The 21,761-nt window shown below is 35.2% G+C and overlaps 1 protein-coding gene across 6 annotated transcripts in view; it reads left to right on the top strand.

The window, feature by feature from the left end:
* Positions 1 to 21,242, top strand: part of chd2 (chromodomain helicase DNA binding protein 2) — a 63,248-nt gene extending 42,006 nt beyond the window's left edge. For all 6 annotated transcript variants that reach the window (XM_087292510.1, XM_087292508.1, NM_001281462.1 and 3 more), the window contains 14 exon segments: positions 2,396 to 2,565; positions 2,648 to 2,689; positions 4,219 to 4,358; positions 4,464 to 4,602; positions 7,127 to 7,277; positions 7,353 to 7,475; positions 7,871 to 7,987; positions 8,098 to 8,235; positions 9,088 to 9,204; positions 10,664 to 10,842; positions 10,920 to 11,019; positions 14,044 to 14,242; positions 15,739 to 15,985; positions 19,311 to 21,242. In XM_087292510.1, coding sequence (XP_087148636.1) covers positions 2,396 to 2,565; positions 2,648 to 2,689; positions 4,219 to 4,358; positions 4,464 to 4,602; positions 7,127 to 7,277; positions 7,353 to 7,475; positions 7,871 to 7,987; positions 8,098 to 8,235; positions 9,088 to 9,204; positions 10,664 to 10,842; positions 10,920 to 11,019; positions 14,044 to 14,242; positions 15,739 to 15,985; positions 19,311 to 19,635 — 2,187 coding nt within the window. In that variant the 3' untranslated portion in view covers positions 19,636 to 21,242.
* Positions 21,243 to 21,761: the final 519 nt, after the last annotated feature.

Raw genomic sequence — 21,761 nt, 5'->3', positions numbered from 1 at the left:
GGATCTGTAATATCTTGCACAGACTGTAATGACTCATTAGATTTTATAGCCACTCGCGGGATTCCCAAGTGATGGCAGCACATGTTGAAGTATGCGGCATTGTAGCTTTTGGAAATGAGTCATTAAGTTTTACTGCATACTGGACTCCCCGGCGATAAGACCGTGTGTGTTTGCAGCCACATGCTCATTACTCTTGCTTTACACGAGAGATGATTTAATCCAAAACAGAACAGAAACATCCACAGAAAGAATTCAGAGAAACCACTATTTTAATACTGCTAAAACTGACTTTGCATTAAGAGACTAGATGCTAGATGCTAGGATGCACCATAGAGCATTGTGTAAAAAGTCATATATGAATGCAGACCAGTGTTAATTTCGACAGCCAATTTTCGTTTACTCTTAGTGTTTTGACTAAAATTTCATTTCAGATTTAATCATATTTTAGTCATATTTAGTTGACTAAATCTACTCTTCATTTAGTTAACTAAATATATTTAATTTAAGTGTAATATAAAAAAATATTGTATTTATTTATTTATCCAAAATATTCTAAATTAATATTAAATAAAAGTTTTAATTAAAATATGTATTTTAGCTTTACCATTGAAGACTGGAAATTAGATATGCATTGTTTTTTTTTTATATCATAAGTAATACAGTTGAAGTCAGAATTATTAAAGCCCCTGAATTATTAGTTATTATTCTAATAACAGATTTATTTTATCTTTGCCATGACAGTAAATAATATTTGACTAGATATTTTTTTAAGACTCTTCTATACAGCTTAAAGTGACGTTTAAAGGCTTAACTAGGTTAATTAGGTTAACTGAGCAGGTTAGGGTAATTAGGCAAGTTATTGTATAACAATGGTTTGTTCTGTAGACTATCGATTTATAGCTTAAAGGGGCTAATAATTTTGACCTTAAAATGTTTTTTTTTATTTATTTATTTATTTTTATTAAAAACTATTTTAATAGCCGAAATAAAACAAATAAGACTTTCTCCAGAGAAAAAAAAAAAGTTATTAGACACTGAAAATTTCCTTGCGCTGGTAAACATAATTTGGGAAATATTTAAAAAAGAAAAAAAATTTCAACAGGAGTTTAATAATTTTGTATTTTAACTGTATGTAAATTTATGTGTCGGCAAGAACAGTAGAAAATGAATGCCATGATAATATGTTGGCTATGTAAAAACTTTTAATGTACAATCTAATGACGTCAATTCTCTCAACTGGTGCAGTTAGCTCATGGACATATTCATATAGACCAGTGCTTCTCAACCATGTTCCTGAAGGACCACCAGCACTGCATGTTTTGGATGTCTCCTTCATCTGTCACACATATTTCTGGTCTTTCAGTCTGTCCTAATGAGCTGACGATATGAGTTGCGTGTGTTTGGTTAAGGAAACATTGAAAATGTGCAGAGCTGGTGGTCCTCCAGAAACGTGGTTGAGAAACACTGATGTAGACATTTTTATCCATGTGAGGTTATTTTTACAAGTAACCTATAGTTAAACAGTTGAAAATGATCATTTATGAATCCATTCAGTCGATATCCGCGTCTGGCAGGAGAACATTTACGTTAGCTTAGCATAAATCATTGAATTGAATTAAATCATCAGCATTTCATTTAAAATATTCAAAAAAGATTTTCAATTATTTACAGATTTTAAGCTTGCCTTTTCTGTAGTTACATTGTGTACTAAGACATATGGGAAATTAAAATGTTGCTATTTGTTATTTTCAAGGCTGATATGGCTAGGAACTATACTCTCAATCTGGCATAATAATCTTTGCTCTCTTACCATGGCTTCAGCAGAATATTATGCCAATATTTCGCTTGATGCCTCCTATCTTGGTAATCTTCAATCTTTAAACAGAAAAATTAAAATTTTTGGGTTGAAATGCTAATGGTCTAATCCAATTCAATGATTTATGCTAAGCTAAGCTAAACGTTCTTCGGCCAGACCTGAAAATCAGCTGAATGGTTTAAAAATGGTCAAATTCAACTGTTTAACTCAAGCTTACTTACAAAAAAACGCCATTTAAAAAAAATTGAGTATTTCTTAAATGTATACACTATTCTATGCACATTTAGCAAGATAATAGCATCTGTCTAGTAACAAAACTATTTGCTCATGTATGTACACATGCAGCAGTTTTATTACATAGCAATCATCTGCAATGTATTAATATTTAATTCTTTAAGTAGTTCTTTATGGCATTTTACTTTAGGTTGAGGATGTTTGCTTTTTAATTGTCATTGCCATTATCAGTGAAATAGTGCCTCTGAATTGGACATATTACAGTTATTGATATGTTAATTAATTGATTGTTAATTCATACAAAGATCAATAACGGGGATGCCTACTGTATTGTGATGTTTTTAGGCACAAGCCAATGACAGCGACAGTGATGTGGGATCCAAACTAAAGCACAGATCCTCAGGTTCAGACAGTGAAACCGATGACAGCGAGGATGACAAGCGGCCTAAGAGGCGAGGAAGGCCAAGAGCCCGCAAAAACAACGTGGAGGGATTTACTGATGCTGAGATCCGCAGGTGAATAAACTAAACATTTATTTACTCATTTAAGTGAGGCTTTGCTGTAAACATTGCATTTACGTAATTGTCTTTATTTTAGGTTTATAAAAGCATACAAGAAATTTGGAGCTCCACTTGAGAGGTGAGAAATAAACCAAGACATTTAAAATTAATCATGACAATTCAGATTTTTACATTGTTCAAGGAAATATTTTATCCAGTAATTAGTTTTATTAATAAAAATCAGAATCATAAAATAAAAATAATGGTGTGTGAATTAACTGTATTCTACTGCAATATTATTTTTATACTCATAGTAATTATTAATATTTTTAGTTGGCTTTTATCTTCATGTTTTCAGATTTTGTATTGCCTTGTAGTTTCTGTTAATTCTTTGATAACTAATAGTTAATATAGATGTATAACCCTAAAGAAAAAAAAAACCTTTCTCAGTTTCGAAGTCTTATTTGGTTAGGAGAAAAAATCTAATTGAGTTTTATCTAATCAAAATTGTGATTTGCGGTTTAAAATATGATTTACTATAATTTCATAAAAGAGCTACACGTTTGATGTCATGGTTTTAACAGCACCAAAGAAAGACCAAGCATAATCACAATGTACGCTACACTATGCTTCTATTTATTTAAAACCATTTTTTTCCAAAGAAAGTTGTCAGATGTTATGACAAATTAAGAAAGTTACTACAGTATTTTAAATTCAATTTAATAAATTATATATAAAGTATATAGATATATAGAAATAAAACCTGTACATTTAGATTGTTTTACATTTTTCATATTGATTTCTTGACATTCACTGTGCATTGACAATGCTTTGCATACACATTTTATTTCACAGCACAAGAATTCTTAAAATAAAATATACAATTTATAAATATATTTACTTTTATATATTATTTGTAATACAATTTTGTCCTTCAATACAAACAGTCAGATAAATGAACTGTACCTTTTATTTTACCTGCTCAAAGAAAACTCCAATACATGCACAGAACAACATGAGAATTTATAGCAAATAAACAAATGTAAATATTATCCCGCTTGCGTTTTGAACAGTGTCGATTAAGTTCTTAAACACCTGTGATTCGTCATTGTGTTTCCTCACTCGACAGAAAGAGCTGCGATTGGCTCTAAGGGTTAGCACGGCTCTGGGGTTATTCACCGATGAGTGACTGATATGGATAAACAGCCGCGTTTACAGTCTATAATGCGCGGGTCAATATGGGTAGCAAATAGACGCAGTGAAGACAACTCATGCTGCAGAGCAACACTATGTAACAGCCGAGAGAGGAGAGGTAATGTTAGCTCAAACAACCAGGTCAAAAGCCCATACACAGAGAGAGAGAGAAGCAGAGCAGGGATGGAGTTTACAGCATTTATTTGATCTCCACAGCAGTGAAATAGGGGCTTGTGGGTTCTGGGTATCAGTTTTGTGCTCTTTAAGTAACATTAGTTGAATCATTTTATAAGGTAAAAAAAAAAAAAGAATTTGTTTAATGGTTGAAACACTGAATGATTACTTAAGAAACTACTTACTTAATTCATTTTGTTTCTGATCCCATTCATAGACTTTTCCTGCAGTTTTAATGTGGTGACACTGTAATGTCTCTCAGTTAGGATAAGAACTGAACATGTTTTTGTGTTTTCTTAGATTGGAGGCGATTGCCCGTGACTCTGAGCTGGTGGAGAAGTCCATTGCAGACCTGAAGCGACTAGGGGAGCTGGTGCACAACAGCTGCGTGACTGCAGTACAGGAGCACGAAGAGCACTTGAAGGAAAACCCTGTGGAAGGTGTGAGAATGTTGTCAGAGCAGTGCTGATTCAACATAGTGAATTATTAAAATGTTTTTTCTCATTTTTGTGTTGTCTTTCATTTGTTTAATGTCTTCATTGCAGCTAAAGGCCCAGGGAAAAGACGAGGCATTAACATAAAAATCTCTGGAGTTCAGGTCAATGCTAAATCAATTATCCAGCATGAAGAGGAGTTTGAGCCCCTGCATAAAGCTGTGCCTTCAAATCCTGCTGAAAGGAACAAGTGAGTCCAAATTAAAGCTTTTTTCCGTGATCTATTAAATAGTTCAGTTGCAACAGACACAAACTGAATAGTGTATAATCAATTCAAGCACTTTGTGGGTGGAGATTTAATCAAGCCCATCTAAATGGGTCAAAATGTTTTTTTGAGGAACTTGGGGAAACAAATATAAATTTCATGGTCGTGTGCTATTCAAAATTAATTAGGGAATTTCCAATGCACAATAAGCTAATGAATTAGGGTCACAAACAGAATCTGACCAGAAAAAAAATATTAGATAACTGCACTAGATACAAATATTTAAAACTTTTTATATCTCAGTATTGGGTCACAGATGAGATGTCCTATTTTTGTGTCCAGTAACTTTTTTCTTTTTAACAAAAATATATTTTATATGCATAGAAATAATATTAAAAAGTAATATTTTAAATAACATCTATGAAAATTATAAAAAAATTAAAAAAAATTCTATTGTCTGTCATTCTGTGCAGAAGATATACTTTATTAAACATTATACAATATTCTTAGTGTGATGTATTCTTATTAAAATATGGAAAATAAGTCATTGTACTAAATTATATTTATAAATATTTTTATATCATTATATTATATATTTATTTATAAAACATATAGTAAATATTATTATTACAAAATTATATAGCTGGCAACAAGGGGAAAAAAGGACATTGTGGTTTGAAGGATAGTGACAATTAATCAGTATGGTATTAGTATTGGCCTACTTTTAATGTCTCTTTATTTATTGTTGTCGTTTATTAATGTTTATAAACACTACCTGACAAAAGTCTTATTGTCGATCCCAGTTGTCAGAGCAACAAATAATAGCTTAACTTCTAGTTGATCATTTGGGAAAGTAGCAGAATGTCGATTTTTCTGATGAATCATCTGTTGAACTGCATCATCACAAATACTGCTGAAGATCTATTGGAACCTGCATGGACCCAAGATTCTCACAGAAATCAGTCAAATTTGGTAAAGGAAAAATCATGGTTTGAGGTTGCATTCAGTATGGGGGCGTGCGAGAGATCTGCAGAGTGGATGGCAACTTCAACAGCCTGAGGTATCAAGACATTTATGCTGCCCATTACATTAAAAATCACTGGAGAGGGCAAATTCTTCAGCAGGATAGCGCTCCTCATACTTCAGCCTCCACATCAAAGTTCCTGAAAGCAAAGAAGGACAAGGTGCTCCAGGATTGGCCAGCCCAGTCACCAGACATTAACATTATTAAGCATGTATGAGGTAAGATGAAGCAGAAGGCATTTAAGATGAATCCAAAGAATCTTGAGGAATTCTGGGAGTCCTGCAAGAACACTTACTTTGCAATTCCAGATGACTTTATTATTACGTTATTTGAGTCATTGCAGAGAAGTATGGATGCAATCGTCCAAGTGCATGGAAGTCATACACAATATTAATTATTTTTCCACTGCACCATGACTTTATATTGTATACTTTGTGAAGTTTATTCATAAACTAATTTCGAGAGGAGCATGTGATTATGATTGAACACGGCTGGTTCTGCATTAGCATGCTTGATCCACCAATCAGGCCATTCCTAACCCACTATAAAGAGCCAGGGTTTTTTCACTACAGTCATCTTCGATTTGAAGAATCCCCCCTTCCACCCCTACCTTTTCACCTTTCCCTCCATAGGGCAGCACGGTGGCCCAGTGACTAGCACTGTCGCCTCACAGCAAGAACGTCACCGGTTCTAGTCCTTTAACAGGCTGGTGGTCGTTTCTGTGTGTAGTTTGCATGTTCTTCCCGTGCTTGCGTGGGTTTTCCCCGGGTCCTCCGGTTTCCTCCCACATTCCAAAAACATGTACAACAAGTAAATTGATAAATCTAAATTTGCAATACAGGTAATCTCATAATGCAGCATATCTTTTAATAGCATTCAATTTTTAGTCATCAGCTCTTATTAAGGGGGAGTAGTCGAGATCTACCTGAGCTCAAGGCTCCCCTCTCTTCCTCCAAACGGGAGGGAGCCCAGGGCTCAAGAAACTTCGAGCTCAGGGCTCTCTCCCGGGACAGCATGCCAAACTTGCTTATAATCAATCATCAGCTAAGTGTGAACTCTTGAAACATTATTTCTGTTAAGTGAATTAAAAATCAAGGCATTATTGTATTTTATTTATCTAGAGGTATTTGCCTTTCATATATGCCACTTCTGATACCAAAAATCAACTAGAAATAGTTATTATTTGTTGTTTCTAAACCTTGGAGAGCCGAAAAGACTTTTGTCAGGTAGTGTATATGAATGGTTTGAATGAATGGTAAACAATTATAGTAAAAAAAAATTGTGAAAAGAGAAAGAGACTTCAAATTTTAAATTAAAATTTAAATTAATTCATGGCATACTGTACTAATGTAATTCTTCTAATTTGTAAATGTTGAGTTCTCGTCCCTGTCACATTTCCATTTTTCCAATTCTGATCCTATTCAAAAATAAGGCACAAAATGACATAGGATTAGCTCAATAATGTTTTCTTTCTTTGTTTGCCAGATTTCAGTTGACCTGCCGGGTGAAAACTCCTCACTTTGATGTGGACTGGGATATTCACGATGACACACAGTTGTTATTGGGAATATATGAGCACGGCTACGGCAACTGGGACTTGATCAAGACTGATCCTGACCTCAAACTTTCAGAGAAGGTACGTCTAATTAAATGATTGCTTGCTCCAAAATTCATGTCGCTTGTTACTTGACCTCAAATGTCTTTTTTGTAGATTCTTCTTGATGACCCTGAAAAGAAACCTCAAGGAAAGCAGTTACAGATGCGAACAGACTACTTGCTGAAGATGCTGAAGAAAGACCTGGAAAGCCAAGATGCCATTAAAGCAGGAGATGAGGTGAGAGATCATGAGCGTTTTAAACTTTGAGACACACCAAGCTGAAGTCAAAGAATTAGCGTTGATGAAAACAGACTGTGTTGTCACCACACATTGCCTGTGTATAGTCTCAACCTGGCCAAGATCCTAAGCGTGAACATATCAAATAAATGACAGTCTACAGAAATGACAACATACATTTTTTCTGACACAGGCCTAATATGTATCTTTCATTACCTGCGCAATGCAGTAGCCTGTATTGTCATTCCACAAAGGGAAACCAGAACTAGTTTTGCACACATACAAATTAAACAAAGCATCTGTTAGCAAAGGCACAGCAAATGGAAATAACTGAATATATTAAACATCAGTTTAGTATGTTTTATGACAATTTATAAATCTTCCAACCTCCCCAGCCCAAAATTAAAAAGAGAAAACCTCGGATGAAGAAGAAGGCCCCTAGCAATGAACTGGTCAATGAAATCGCTTCTCCTCGTCTATCCGACAACCCATCAGAAGAGGGAGAGGTAAAGGTATGTTACTTTAAATGCATCTTATTACCTATATAAACTGGGATCTACAAACATAGAATCAACAATGCTTAATAGTTAAACTGCATTTTTACAATTCTCTCATTTTCCAGGATGATGGAGCTGAAAAAACACCCACAAAGAAGAAACAGAAAAAGGACAACAAAGAGAACAAAGAAAAAACAGGGACTCCTAAAAAAGAGAAGGAGGGGGACAAAGACAAGAAGCGTTCCAAGCCCAAAAAAGAAAAGGTTTTTTTTTTTTTATGTTGGCGTCTGTGTTGGGTTTCTTCATGAGAATATTTCTTTTTGAAACATGAATTTAAGAATACTATTCCACTGTCGTCCAAAGCACAGTGGTTGTTTTTGGATCAACAAATGTCTTAAACTCATATTTAATTATTTATATTTTTTAGAAATAAAATTTTGTGTATTATGCATATAATATTATAATTATAATACTTTTGTTAAGAATTATTGAGTTTTTTATCTCTTTATTTCATTAAATCCATGTTGGACAAAACAAAATAAAATGACTATGTTTTTCAGAATAGTATGTCTTTTCAGAATTTACAGTGCTCAGCATATAGAAGTACACCCCTCATAAATCTTTGAAATTCATATTTTTTATAGGAAGCTGTACAATATTAAATTTGTGCATGTACATTAGTCAGTACTGAAGCCAAATCTGGAGCTAATCTAACAAAATAACTTGCGAAAATGATCCAAATTAGTACACCCAAATTTATGTTATAGAAAAATATTAAATACAAATTAAAAAAAGGAAAAATCAAGAGAATTAAAAATAATCTGTTGAAATTTTGTAGGTTGTTTTGCAATATTTTGCTTAATTTAATTTTAATCTTTCAATTTCTTAATATCTTTGGTGACTAAAATACATTGCCTATTTTCACTTAGAAATGGATAAAAATATTCATTTTCAAGATGGGGTGTACGCAGTTATGCTGAGCACTGTAAATATAATAGTTTTATTTATATTTTTTATCTTCTTTAAATTCATTTTGGACCAAAATAAAAGAATAAAAATACAAAATAAAATAAAATGACTGTCTCTCTTAACAGTTGAACTTCTCACATTTTCAGGCCAAACCAGCAGGAAAAGGGAAGAAAGCCCAGGGCCCTGTGCACATCACTCAAGGAAGTGAACCTATACCAATTGGAGAGGAAGATGATGAGCTGGACCAGGAAACATTCAGCATTGTGAGATAAAATTCTGTCAAATAGTCGGTTAGTCGAATAGTCGGTGCAACCTCTAGAAAGAATAAATAAAACATTAGTTGGCTGCAGTCAACCACTCATTTGCCATTTTCATATAGATAATCATTTTATTTTTTCATTTAAATTCATTGTGAAATGTACAAAGACACGGAAAGAACGTGATGATGGGGGAAAAAACGGGTGGGAGAAAAAAAAAAGAGTGATAAGAATATATATATATGTTAAAGTTTTTCCACAAACACTTCCTGTACACTTCACATGTCAACCCTCCCGTTTTTGCCGGGGTTCTCCAGTATTTTACCATTCTACCTTACTGTCATCCTATCATTAAGTATTTTCCCATTTTTCTGATATATGTTTAATCTTGAAAGGACGCTGAAATAATATCAAAATGTCTGCATTCACTTTCTTCCATCCAAGCTGTGCGTCGATCATCGCCCTTCATATTCATGGATTCGCTGATTCAGTAAGCGCTGACTGATGGATGCGCTCTGTATGATAAATTAATCCCAGATCAGCTTTTGTACACGTCATTTAAAGAGGAGCTAAAGTGCATGACACTTTGGGATTCAGGTGTGTGTTTAAACAGTAAAATACACTTTATAATATGTGAACATGTTCGTTCTGCGTGTTTTATTTTAAACACATTTAATTTTCTCTTAAATGAGCTCAAACAGTTACTAAAGTAATGGAATGCTTTCATTATAGATCTGACATCTGTGCATTCTTACAGTGACATCTCTGTTATCAGACAAAACAAAATGAGAGATTCATTTGCTGCTCTTCACTTGTTTGATAACAGCGGTGTCACTTTAAATGGCGTGTACAGAGGCTGAACTGGAATCAGTTTATCATACGGAGTGTGTCCGTAAATCAGCGCTTATTCATGCCTTTGATGATTCAGAGGTTGCATACGTAGGTGGATGATCGACACACAGTTTTAATGGAAAGTAAAGTGAATGCAGACATTTTGATAATAATTTCAGCGTGCTTTCAAGGTTAAAAACATATCAGAAATATAGGAAAATACTTAATGATAGAATGATTGTGGGATAGAATGGAAAAATACGAGAGAATCCCGGCAAAAACGGGAGGGTTGAAATATGAAGTGAACAGAAAAGGTTTGTGGTTTGCGCGAAATCCCAAAAACTTTAAAATATATATTTTCCTATCACTCTTTTTTTTTTTTTTTTTTTCACCCATTTTTTTTTCTTTCACCTATTTTTCCCCACCATCACGTCCCTTCTGGGTCTCCGTAGAAATGTATATTATAACAATAAAATTTACTTTTTTTAAACTCAGCTTGTTAATGTGTTTATGTGTAAGTATGAGGTTGCATTTGTTTTCTGTTGTGAATATATTTTCATTTATTATTTGTTAAATCATGTCAGTATTCTCTAGGGGTTTAAAAACACGGAACTGTGATTTATTATGTCTTCAGTGTAAGGAGCGGATGCGGCCAGTGAAGAAAGCTCTAAAGCAGTTGGATAAGCCAGACGAGGGGCTGTCGGTGCAGGACCAGCTGCAGCACACACGTACCTGTCTGCTGAAGATCGGAGACCGCATTACAGAGTGCCTTAAGTCATATAGTGACCCCGAGCACATCAAGATCTGGCGCAGGTGCACACTTACACAGCCAAATCCAGGAGTTAGCATTACATGTGAGCTTTACATTCAATCCCACCTTTGTTTTTCAGAAACCTCTGGATATTTGTGTCCAAATTTACTGAGTTTGGTGCGCAGAAGCTGCATAGGCTATATAAGAAGGCTCAGAAGAAGCGCTCCCAGGAGGGAGAGGTAAGCTTTTCTTAAATCCACAGTTCTCATTAGCTATGTTTCCTTGGAAAGATGTAAATTAAATTTATGCACAAGCTGTAATGTTGCTTAAAAGATTTGCGAATAAAACAGCTCTTCAATCCAATGAGTCAAAGAGAACAAAATTGGCACTTTCCAATAAAAACTGGCAGCAAATATCAAAGAGAACAGAATTTGCTTCAGTAGGAGAAACTGCATGAGTCTTTTTCTTATATAATAAATGACTTGCACCTTAGAAGACAATGCCAATGCACAAAGAATGAGCTGTGGCTTTTGAGACGCAAGTTATAAAGTTTAATAATACTAGTGGTGGGCCGTTATCGGCACTAACATACTGAGTTAATGCGAGTCTCTTATCGCGTGATAAAAAAATTACTGTTAATCTATACCCAAAGTTGGGTCTATTTTGCGCAGGCTATGATGACTTTCCCCTTTATATATTAGCGCGGATGTATACCTGACCGTTGAGCCATCTGACAAAAGAGTGCCCTTCTGAATCAAATCAGCAGGATGTCTGACTTTAACTGCAGTTCGGCAGTTTCACTTTAACTCACAAACATTTCATTTATCCCTTACAATTTGGGGTATTAGATGCAAATAAGGAGTAAGGACTGGTGAGAGTGTTATGAAATTTAATAACGTACGCCAAATGGAAAGAAAAAAAACTTCTGCATTTCGCGATTTGTGTGTGTGTGTGTGCAGTCCTTTATTGACAGACACGTGTGGATCTTGTTGGAAAATATGGCTGAAGGTCCTAAAGACCGTGGTGTTTACTTCAATAATCTCACTAATGTCTGCATACTCCTCATGTCTTTCCATTTCTGTTTAGTTTAGTTTCGACTTCAGTCGGATTAAGGTGATAAAAATTGCTGTATGGAGCTTATGTAGGCCTACAGTTCAAAATTCATGTTTAACTGAATAAACAGTTAGTAAACACAAATACATCTTATTGAACATCATTTCTTTTCATCACCAATTATCATAGTAGAATAGTTTCTCAAGCAGTTTGTGATGCCTTTTGGAAACCGGAGATGAGCCCCTGGTCTAATGCGCTACCTGGCTTGAAAAACCCATTCTCAAAAACTTATTATTTGGGTAGCACACATATTCTAAATGCCTTCGGCAGAATTCAAATGAGCCATTTTGATCAAGATTAATTCCAAGATTTAAAAAATTAATCTATGCCCACCTATAAATAATACTAAACCAATTTATTTACATTGGCTAAGGCATTTCAGAATGACCAAAACAACATTTCAGATGTTGTACAATATCTTCAGATGACATTTTTTCATTAATCAGGGATGGGATTCTTCTGTATAATACGTATTTTCGCCCAATGGGGCGACTCCTGTAATTTGCGTAAATCTAAACTTTTTAAATATTTTTTTGAGGGGCAAAAGCAGACGACCCGCTTCACTCCTGACGTCTTTCAGTGATGTAATTGTAGACCTAGACTTTTGTGTATGTAACATAATGATATTGTGTAGTCCTATAATGTGACGAATCCACTGAAAATATGCAAGATTATGAAATCGTGTGTGCAGCTGTGCATTTTTTCCATGCTCGTATTTGCATGTCATGACCAAGTGCGCTCTATGTACATTATAAATACAGCTGCAGGACGCACATTTGTTAATATTTTCTGCAAGTCATCTGTCTTTGTCTTCATTAATTCAGTGCTACAGCCTAGCACCTCAAATTTAATACCCAAGTTGTGTCACAAGTTTAGATAATACTACAAATTTATAAAATATATAGTTTATAATTAATTAAAGCCAGGCTAATAAAACCAGGGACCGAAAGAATGTGAAAGTGATCAACTCTTTACAATGTATGCTTTTTTTTTTTTTTTTTGGTGGAATGTTAAAGTATATTAGGCTACTCGTTTCAACTGGACTTAATATTTTTACAGTTTGAGTTGTTGAATGATTAGTAGTTTATTTATCATATTGGAATAAAGGGTCGACTAAATTACAGGGAAAGTTATATTCTGTGAAAACGAGAACTAACCGAGTTAGTGGTGCTATCTAGCAATGGTGTGTGGATCTATTCCGACATTGAGGTACAATGTATAAACCTAAATATTACTTAAGTGACTATTAAATTGTTAAATATTTAAACTGATAAAACAAAAAATTTTGTGACCAATAACAAATATTTATATAAAGAATATTATTTTTTTTTTTAGAATAATAATAATTATTATTATTATTTAAAAACACACAATAATATATATTGAAGAAAGGGCTCATCTTTCTTCATTTTTGTCCTTGGCTGATCATTTGCCTGATTAATGCCATCCTGTCACACCCATTTTTATTATCACTTGCTCTCTTAATACAAAATTGCAAAAAAAAAAAAAAAAAAAAAACGTGTAAGAACTCGCTTGACAGCACTCAAAAGCAAGCGGGATAATATTTACATTAGTATTATTTGCTATAAATGCTTATGTTTTCTTTTGTATTTGAGTTTTGTTTAAAACATTCTTAAAGAGTGTTTTCTTTGTGCAGGTAAAATTAAAGATACAGTTCATGTATGTAACTGCTTGTTTTAAAGGACAAAAGTGTATTACAAATAATATATAAATATTAATATATTTATAGATTTTAATAAAAATTTTGTTGTTGTGAAGAAAAAATCTAATTATATATGGAAAGCATTATCAATGCACCAAGACATCTAATTGACCTGAATCTATGTCATGATAATCGTAACCGAACCATGAGACCAATGTAGGTTCACACCTCTACTTGTTTTTATGTGCATAGTGGAGTTTATTAGGTAAAAGTGTAAAAGTTCATTTTTTTCCTGTCTGATAAAAAGTTTGTTCTTACCCAGTTGTGCGCATAAGTTTTTTTTTTCCAATAAATTTTTGCTCCATTTATTCAGTAAAATTTTAATGCAATATTGCAAAATGCGCATAAAAATATGTGGATGGAAACAAAGCTATTGTCATTGTTTTCCTTGTGTACTTATTCATCAGTTTCTCTTTTTTTTCTATAGAAAGAGCATAAGAAAAAAGACGATCCTATTAAGAAAAAGCCCTTTAGGCCTGAACCGTCTGGATCTAGCAGGGATTCAACGGGTGCCCAGCCTACAACCAAACCCCATCCCCCTGTCAGCCATCAATCTGGACCTCCTCATCCTCCACACCATAGAGAACAGTACAACCAGCATAATAAGAGGCATTTTCCTAATGATGGTGAGAGATACTACATTGCATTTGATTCATGTCCAAACACAAGCAACAAAGGTATTTGAGTAGTAAAAGGGACACTCTGCCACTATATTATAACCCTCTGGTGCTCTCAGATGTGTTCAAAGTTACAGCAGTAAATACTTACTGATAGCTCTATTTGGGTGTAAGCAAAACTTTCTTTTAATATAAGATTATAATTAAGATAAACTTTGCATCTCTGACCTTCTTCAAGAAGAGGGCTGTGCCTTTTTGGATACACACATATAAGTATGTACTTTTTCTACACATATAGAATACTTTCAGGATGTAATGTCAATAGACAAATTGTACACAGAAAAGGATATATTAAAACTCAAAAAACACATTTAAATAATTATACATGCGAATGTGAATAGTCGGCGAAGAAGTCATATGTCAGAATATTATGTCAATGAGACTGCATTTCTTGTTCAAGGCCACAACACACTTCAACTAAACCCATTTAGGATCATCCTCATGGGTGGGAATTATTTAAATTCAGGATATTGTGATCTATATATTCTCTGGAAAAAGATAAAGAGATTACTGAATAGAGAAGAATATACAGTATCAATATCTATTTTACTTTTTGAACCATAAATTAATATTGCCCACCAAACTGCTTTTGAGCTGATATTCTCACTTACATCTGTAGATTTAGATACCACTATCATAATCAGCGTTGGGGAAAGTTACTTTTGAAAGTAATGCATTACAATATCGAGTTACTTCAAAAAAAGTAACTAGTTGCATTACTTTTTTATGGTTAGTAATGCATTGTTACTTTTGAGTTACTTTTGCATTACTCTTTACTACCTGGCTGAGGCTTTATCTCTTTCAGAACTTAGCTTTTTTTAATATAGGAACACTGCAACTAACAATGCACTGTTATAACCTACACCTACATTTACTTTAGTAAAAACAACACATAAAAGATATATATATATATATATATATATATATATATATATATATATATATATATATATAATGTTATCTGAGAACTTCCTTAGCCCAGAGCTATATATGACATATATGCAGATTATTGAAATTTTAAAGCAATATGTTTTTGCTACTTTTGTACCATTTGTCTCAAGTAAAATCACTGTCCCCTGAGACAATCCACTTTTCCTTCGATGCGTTTAAAATAATGAACACATTCTCTCATTGACTGCGGGATTTATTCTGACTTTTTTATTTTTAATTAATTTTTTAAGTAACTGACGTTACATTTAAAAAAAAAATAACTCAAACACAATTCATTCATTTTTAAAATGCGTTATTTTACTTTTTACTCACTCACGTGACTTGTAATGTGTTACCCCCAACACTGATCATAATGACACGACATAAAAATAGTTGCAGTTGAAGTTATAAGATTTGAAGTCTAAAAATGATTGGTATAAATGATTGATATTTGATTGCATGTGTCATTGTTAAGATCAAGCATCTCATATAGAATCTTCAATGTATTTTAACAGACAGGGGAGATTGGCAAAGGGACCGCAAATATGGCTACCCAGGTAACAGCAATCAGCCCTGGCAAGGAGACCGTCATCACCCTTATGAGCCTCACAGGTACAAGGATCATCACTACAGTGACCGTCGTCCTCATGGTGACTACCGCAGCTCTGGAGGATACCGTAACAGTGGCTCCCCTCGCAAACGGCCCTATGACCAGTATGGCAACGATAGAGATCATCGGGGTCATCGAGACTATTATGACAGGTGAGCAAAAGGAGCAGTTTATTACATTTGCATTGAATTCCTGTATCAACACCAAGGTGATGGGTTTGATTACAAGCGAATGTGGAAACTGATAGGATTGTATATGTTAAAGGCAGTTTGAATGAAGGTAAATGAGAAATACATAAATAAAAATACTAAGCCCTGTTTATGCCTGGCTTTCAAGGGATAGTTCACTTTCACTTCAGTTTCTTTCTTCTGTTGAAGATTTTGAAAGATGCTAGCTGCTGGGTTCCATTAACTTCCATATTTATTTTTTCCTATTATAGAAATTGATAGTTTGATAGAATTGATAGTTTGATAAATTGATAGAAGAACAGCATTCTTCAAAATGGCTTCTAGTGTGTTTAACAGACGAAAGAAACTCATAAATCTTTCAAATAACATAAGGGAGAATAAATCATGTGATAATTTTTATTTTTATCCTTTTAAGATAAACTTTTGTTGATCCAATTAGAAGTAGACCATGCTAAATACAGGAGTAAACAGCTTCTGAAACTTTTACGACCACTTCCAGATGCAGTTGAAAGTGTATTTAACTGGTTTGCATGTGTATTGTAAATGCTCATGTGCTTAAAAAATTTAAACAGCCACTGAGGACCACTACATCTCTTTCTACTGACCCAATTCCTCAACATTATGAGATGAGCTATTGAATAGGGTGTCAGAATTAATCGTTTTCAATGTTGGTTTAGTTACAGCCCATAACTGGTTATGATGTACTGACAGTTCTCTTACGTCATTTGTCATGGTAGCATACTGTGGTGAAGGAGCCAAAACACTTGTGGAAATATTTAAAAATCCAACTATTTTAGGGTTCTTTAATGCCTGCCTCATTTAGTTTGGTTGAATCGCACTAGGGTTCATCTTTGGCAAGTATGAGTGCAGTGATTGCAAACGAGTGCACACAAAATTGTGCAAAACAAACATACAGAGTTTGTATAAAATAATGTACACAAATTATTTAATATACTATGACCAGGGATACAGTCATCATGTGCAATCATCTCTCCATTGTTGTCTTTCCCTCCTCTTGGTTTACATTCAGGAGTAATGTTAGGAATATTTATTCATTCTGACCTGTCAAAAAGTACTTAGTACATTAATATCTGGCCAATGTTGCCACATGACTGCATTTTGGTTTCTTTCAATTGGTTAGAACCCGAGCAATCAATGTGGTGTGAAAAGAAACCAAAGCCTACAAAAATGCTGCAATGTATTATTCGTTGCCATTGGTCTGGAGCAAATGAACCAAATTCATTTTTTTGCTTGTGAGTTTGCTTGGACAGTCTTTCACCGATACTGAAGTTACAGTATAACACAAGATCTTATATATATATCCTTGTTGATGTCTGTTGTTTTTATCACTTCTAGTTCTAAAACAATCTTCAGTGTTCATCATAGTTTTGCAGCCATGAGGATAAATTTCTCTTTGGACATTCATAGGCAAATTATGGAAATTTAATCAACAATAAAAGATCAGAAGAAGCCTGTACATGCACCTGTTCTTTTTGGCCCATTTCCACTTAGTGGTACTGTATGGGTCACCTAAAGAAGGCTTGCATTTCCACTGCCATAAGGGTACCAATGGTGGACGTGGTGGACGACAGAAGTATGAGAAGCACTTCTCACAAAGTAATGTTTTATAAACAAATTTCAGGAGGAGCATGCGCAGATGTTTCAGCAATCCAATACGTCATTGACAATCATTCTATTATCCAATCAGTCTTAGACCCAACCCCTATAAATACCAAAGCTCTCCTACCTGCATTATCTCACTGCCTTAGCATACCTCTACCACCCAGACACCTCACAAGCGTTCAAGCATTCTGCGGCCAGGCTAGACTCTCGCTCGAACCCCAACTTCTCTATTTTCCGCCGATAAGGGGAATAACACGAGTTCAGGTGTCTTCCCCGAGCTCAGAGCCCTCTCCCTAGACAGCACGCCAAAAACGCTTTATTCTTAAACATCTGTAAGTGTGAACTCGTGAAACAGATGCTTTATACACATAAATACTTGTGTAGAAATGTTCATCACAAATTTTTCTATGAACATGATTTGATTACAACTGCAAATTATAACTGCCTACTGTAACGTCTGGAATTAATAATTATAATTTCTATAATTTATATTTAATTAAAAAAAAAATAAATAAATAAATGCAACAGATATGAAAACATACAGCCCCTCACCTACTATGTTACCAAATTACAGAAAAACTTCACACAACACTACACACAGCATACAATTAGTTTTTATTTGGGTTCAAAAACAACACTTATAGCGTACAGTTAGTGCAAACCTCTCATCTGTATCTTTAATCTTCAACAGCACAAGTAAGCTTGTTAGAAAGTAATTCCGTCATTCTGAGTTCATAATAGTCCAAAGGGTGAATATGATACAGTAGCTAAACATGGCAGTTTGTTCATGTTTTAGGTTGCTGAAAGAATCATTTGCTCCTTTGTTTTTCCAGCTTCTGCTTTGTTTTTTCGTGCTTTACTCTTTGAAAGTTTGTCCGTTTCTGAAAGGATCGGAAGTCTGAAGCGCTTCAATAATCATGCACACATTATTTTCATCAGCTTAAAAGGTTCGTTATTTCAAAAATCGAAGCGCAGCAATCGATCACAAGCTCTCTGGAGAAAGTGAAACCGCTAGCTGTTTAGACGTCCTCATAAACAACAAAAGTACAACAGGTTTACCTTCTTGCCTTTGTGGCTGTTCATCAGGATGAAGGCAAGGTCGACCATGGCTCATTATTATATGCATATATTATTATGGTGTACGGGGGTCACCAACCCTGTTCCTGGAGAGCTACCTTTCTGCAGATTTCAGTTGCAACCCTGACCAGACACACCTGTCTGTAATTATCAAGTGCTGCTTCAGGTCCTACTTAATTGGTTCAGGTGTGTTTGATAAGGGTTGGAGCTAAATTCTGCAGGAAGGTAGCTCTCCAGAAACAGGGTTGGTGACCCCTCTGCTAGGCTGTTTTCATTTTCAGCTGTTCAGCTGTGCATCTAGCTCCATCTTTTGGTACCCTTTTGTTGTGCTAGGTACCTTTTGGAAAGGGTACCCAAAAATGGTATGGTACTGTTCGCTTTTAGATACCTTTAGATAGTGGAAATGGCCGTAAAAGTGTACCATACCATAACACTCTGAAACAGTCAATTAAGTGGTTGAATGGGGACAAAAGGGAAGGATTTGTCAACTTATGATCTGATGAACCAAAATGCACCCTGAAAACACTTCTCGTTACACACCAATGTTATGTTAAAGCTGGAGCACTAAAATTTAGACTTTTGTTTTTAGACATCCGGACCCAAAGAGAAGGCGCTCGGATGAATATCGCTCTCCAAACTACCACCAAGGAGGAGGAGGAGGAGGAGGAGGAGGAGGAGGAGGGCATCCGCAGGACTTTAGAAGAATGCCTGACCACAGGGGACCTCCTGGAAACCATGGCCCCATGGGGCCGGATCACTACCGGCCCTTTCACCCAGACAAACCCCCGCCTCTGATTGACCCACGTTCTCCGCAGTCTCAGAAATCGCCTCTTGAGCCGATCTCACCTGGTATGGACAGAAGTGCAGAGCAGAAATCTGCGACAGACTTTAACTGGAACAACAGGAAGACGTGAGGTGAATATGTAGACAGTGCAGAGGCCGTCTGTACTGCCAGAGGATGTGGCAAAAAGGCCATACAGGCAATAAATAGAGGAGACGTAACCAGCCACCACCAAACTCCTCTCTATCGCCACTGCGTCCTCTACTCTCTTCTAGGTTTCTTAACCCAGGCTAAGTCTGCCATTTTGGAACGAGGAGATAGAACAAGGTATGGTTAGTCCTATGGACTATGAATGAACTTTAATAAAGTGTTAAAGTATGCCTAAGTTAGAAAGTGCCTCATGTATTTGGTCTTTGTTGAGTCATTAGCAGAAAGGGAATATCCCCAAAGCGAACTTTACTTTGATGTTCGTGTCTTTTTGTTTTGTGTTGTTTTGGTTGTGTGAAAAAAAAGGATTATTTGATGAAAGTAGCCTTTGTTTGTGGGAGATGAAAAAAAGGAATCATTTTAATTGCACCTTCAGATGTTGATTCATTTACTCATGTTGATTTTGCTCTCTGAAATGCCCAAACTCTTGTGACCATAAGACATTTTGAGGAAAAAAAAACTGTGTACATTTGTTTTTGTCTTTGAATGTTGTTATTATCATACAGGAGTCACAAATATTTTTGAAGAGCAACAACTGCACCAGTTACTCAAAGGCTTTCTTGATTTACAGAATCCGCTAAATGCATCTTGGCTATCGCAGACCCCGGCATTTGTTAATATTGCAATGCTTAGATGCCTTGTTTCAGGACAGCAGCCTTATTTAAGACAGTTTAAAAAAAAGCTGAACAGTATTCAGGGTCCATGTAGACCTTGTCAGAACACTAGATAATCATAACACCTAAGCTATCTTTGTCTTTGTTTTCCTGCAACTGTAACACTTGGTACCACATAAAGTCCACTTTATGGTCAGTGCTTGTACTGTTGCATCTTTTTATTGCACTAAAGGACAGTAAATGCTTGTTTTTGAGAATGTAGTAATGGTAGACATTACTCTAATCTGATTTCATGTTTTGTTGAGTTGTGTTCTCAGTGCGAGTATGCTGAAACCGTTGACCTTTAAGTGGAAATGTGAGTACTGTATGAACGGACACATGCGTGTTCAGGGAGAGGGCAGGTGTCACAAGCTATTTTTGGTGAAGCAGATTTTGTGCCAAAACATTCACAGACTGGCATGTTGGTTGATACCATTCATTCATTGTGTTTGTCCATCTGTGCCTTATTCTTGTGTAGATCCATACACCGAATTGGTATAAGGACGTGAGAAACAGTGCAGTATTATGCTGTTGTGTACAATTTCAAAACATTCGCCAGGATGGAATTTTAACTAGGTGCATGTTAAGCCAGTTCTGGTGAATGGGGAACAATGTGGTGTGCTCAATTCCAAAAAAGATAATCACGGTGACAGGACTTGGGGAGCAGACGAGCTGGTGAAAAGTGGACATGTCTGCTATGAGATGCTGAAGATGCGTTTCTTCTTGCCCACCGAGCTTCTGCTCACACTCCATGGACGTGTTAAGCTTTGAAACAAGCCAATTTAAAGTAATTTATATTTGTGAAAAGCCACTGTTCAGACTAATTGTACTGTATATATGTTTATAGACCTATATGTATTAAACTTTCCTACGTCATGGACTGCTGGTTTTGTTTTTTGTTTAATATGAACATAAATAATCTAGCATGTCAGTTCAAATTTTCAAGCTGACTTTTTCTTTTTGTTCTTTTCCTCAAAGGACAAAAGATCCATTAAAGAAAGCTATAACATAAACCAATATGTTCATTCATTCATTAATCTATTCATTTTTGGCTTATTCCCATAATTATTAATCAGAGTCGGCACAGCGGAATGAGCCAACAACTTATCCAGCATATGTTTTACGCAGTGGATGCCATTTCAGCTGCAACCTATCACTGGGAAACACCCATACACTCATTCACACACATTTAGCTTACCCAATTCACCTATAGCGCATGTCTTTGGACTGTGGGGGAAAACGCATGCAAACACAGGGAGAACATACAAACTTCACCCAGAAATGCCTACTGACCCAGCCGAGGCTCGAATAAGTGACCTTCTTGCTGTGAGATGACAGCGCTACCCACTGCGCCACTGCAACAATCAAACCAATACATTTGCTTTAATTTGATTAAAAA

This window comes from Danio rerio, chromosome 18 (genome assembly GCF_052040795.2).
Source record: "Danio rerio strain M-AB ecotype USA chromosome 18, GRCz13ab, whole genome shotgun sequence".
In the NCBI taxonomy this organism is placed as follows: Eukaryota; Metazoa; Chordata; class Actinopteri; order Cypriniformes; family Danionidae; genus Danio; species Danio rerio.
The sequence above is the reverse complement of the archived record's forward strand: the minus strand, read 5'-3'. Positions and strand labels throughout refer to the sequence as shown.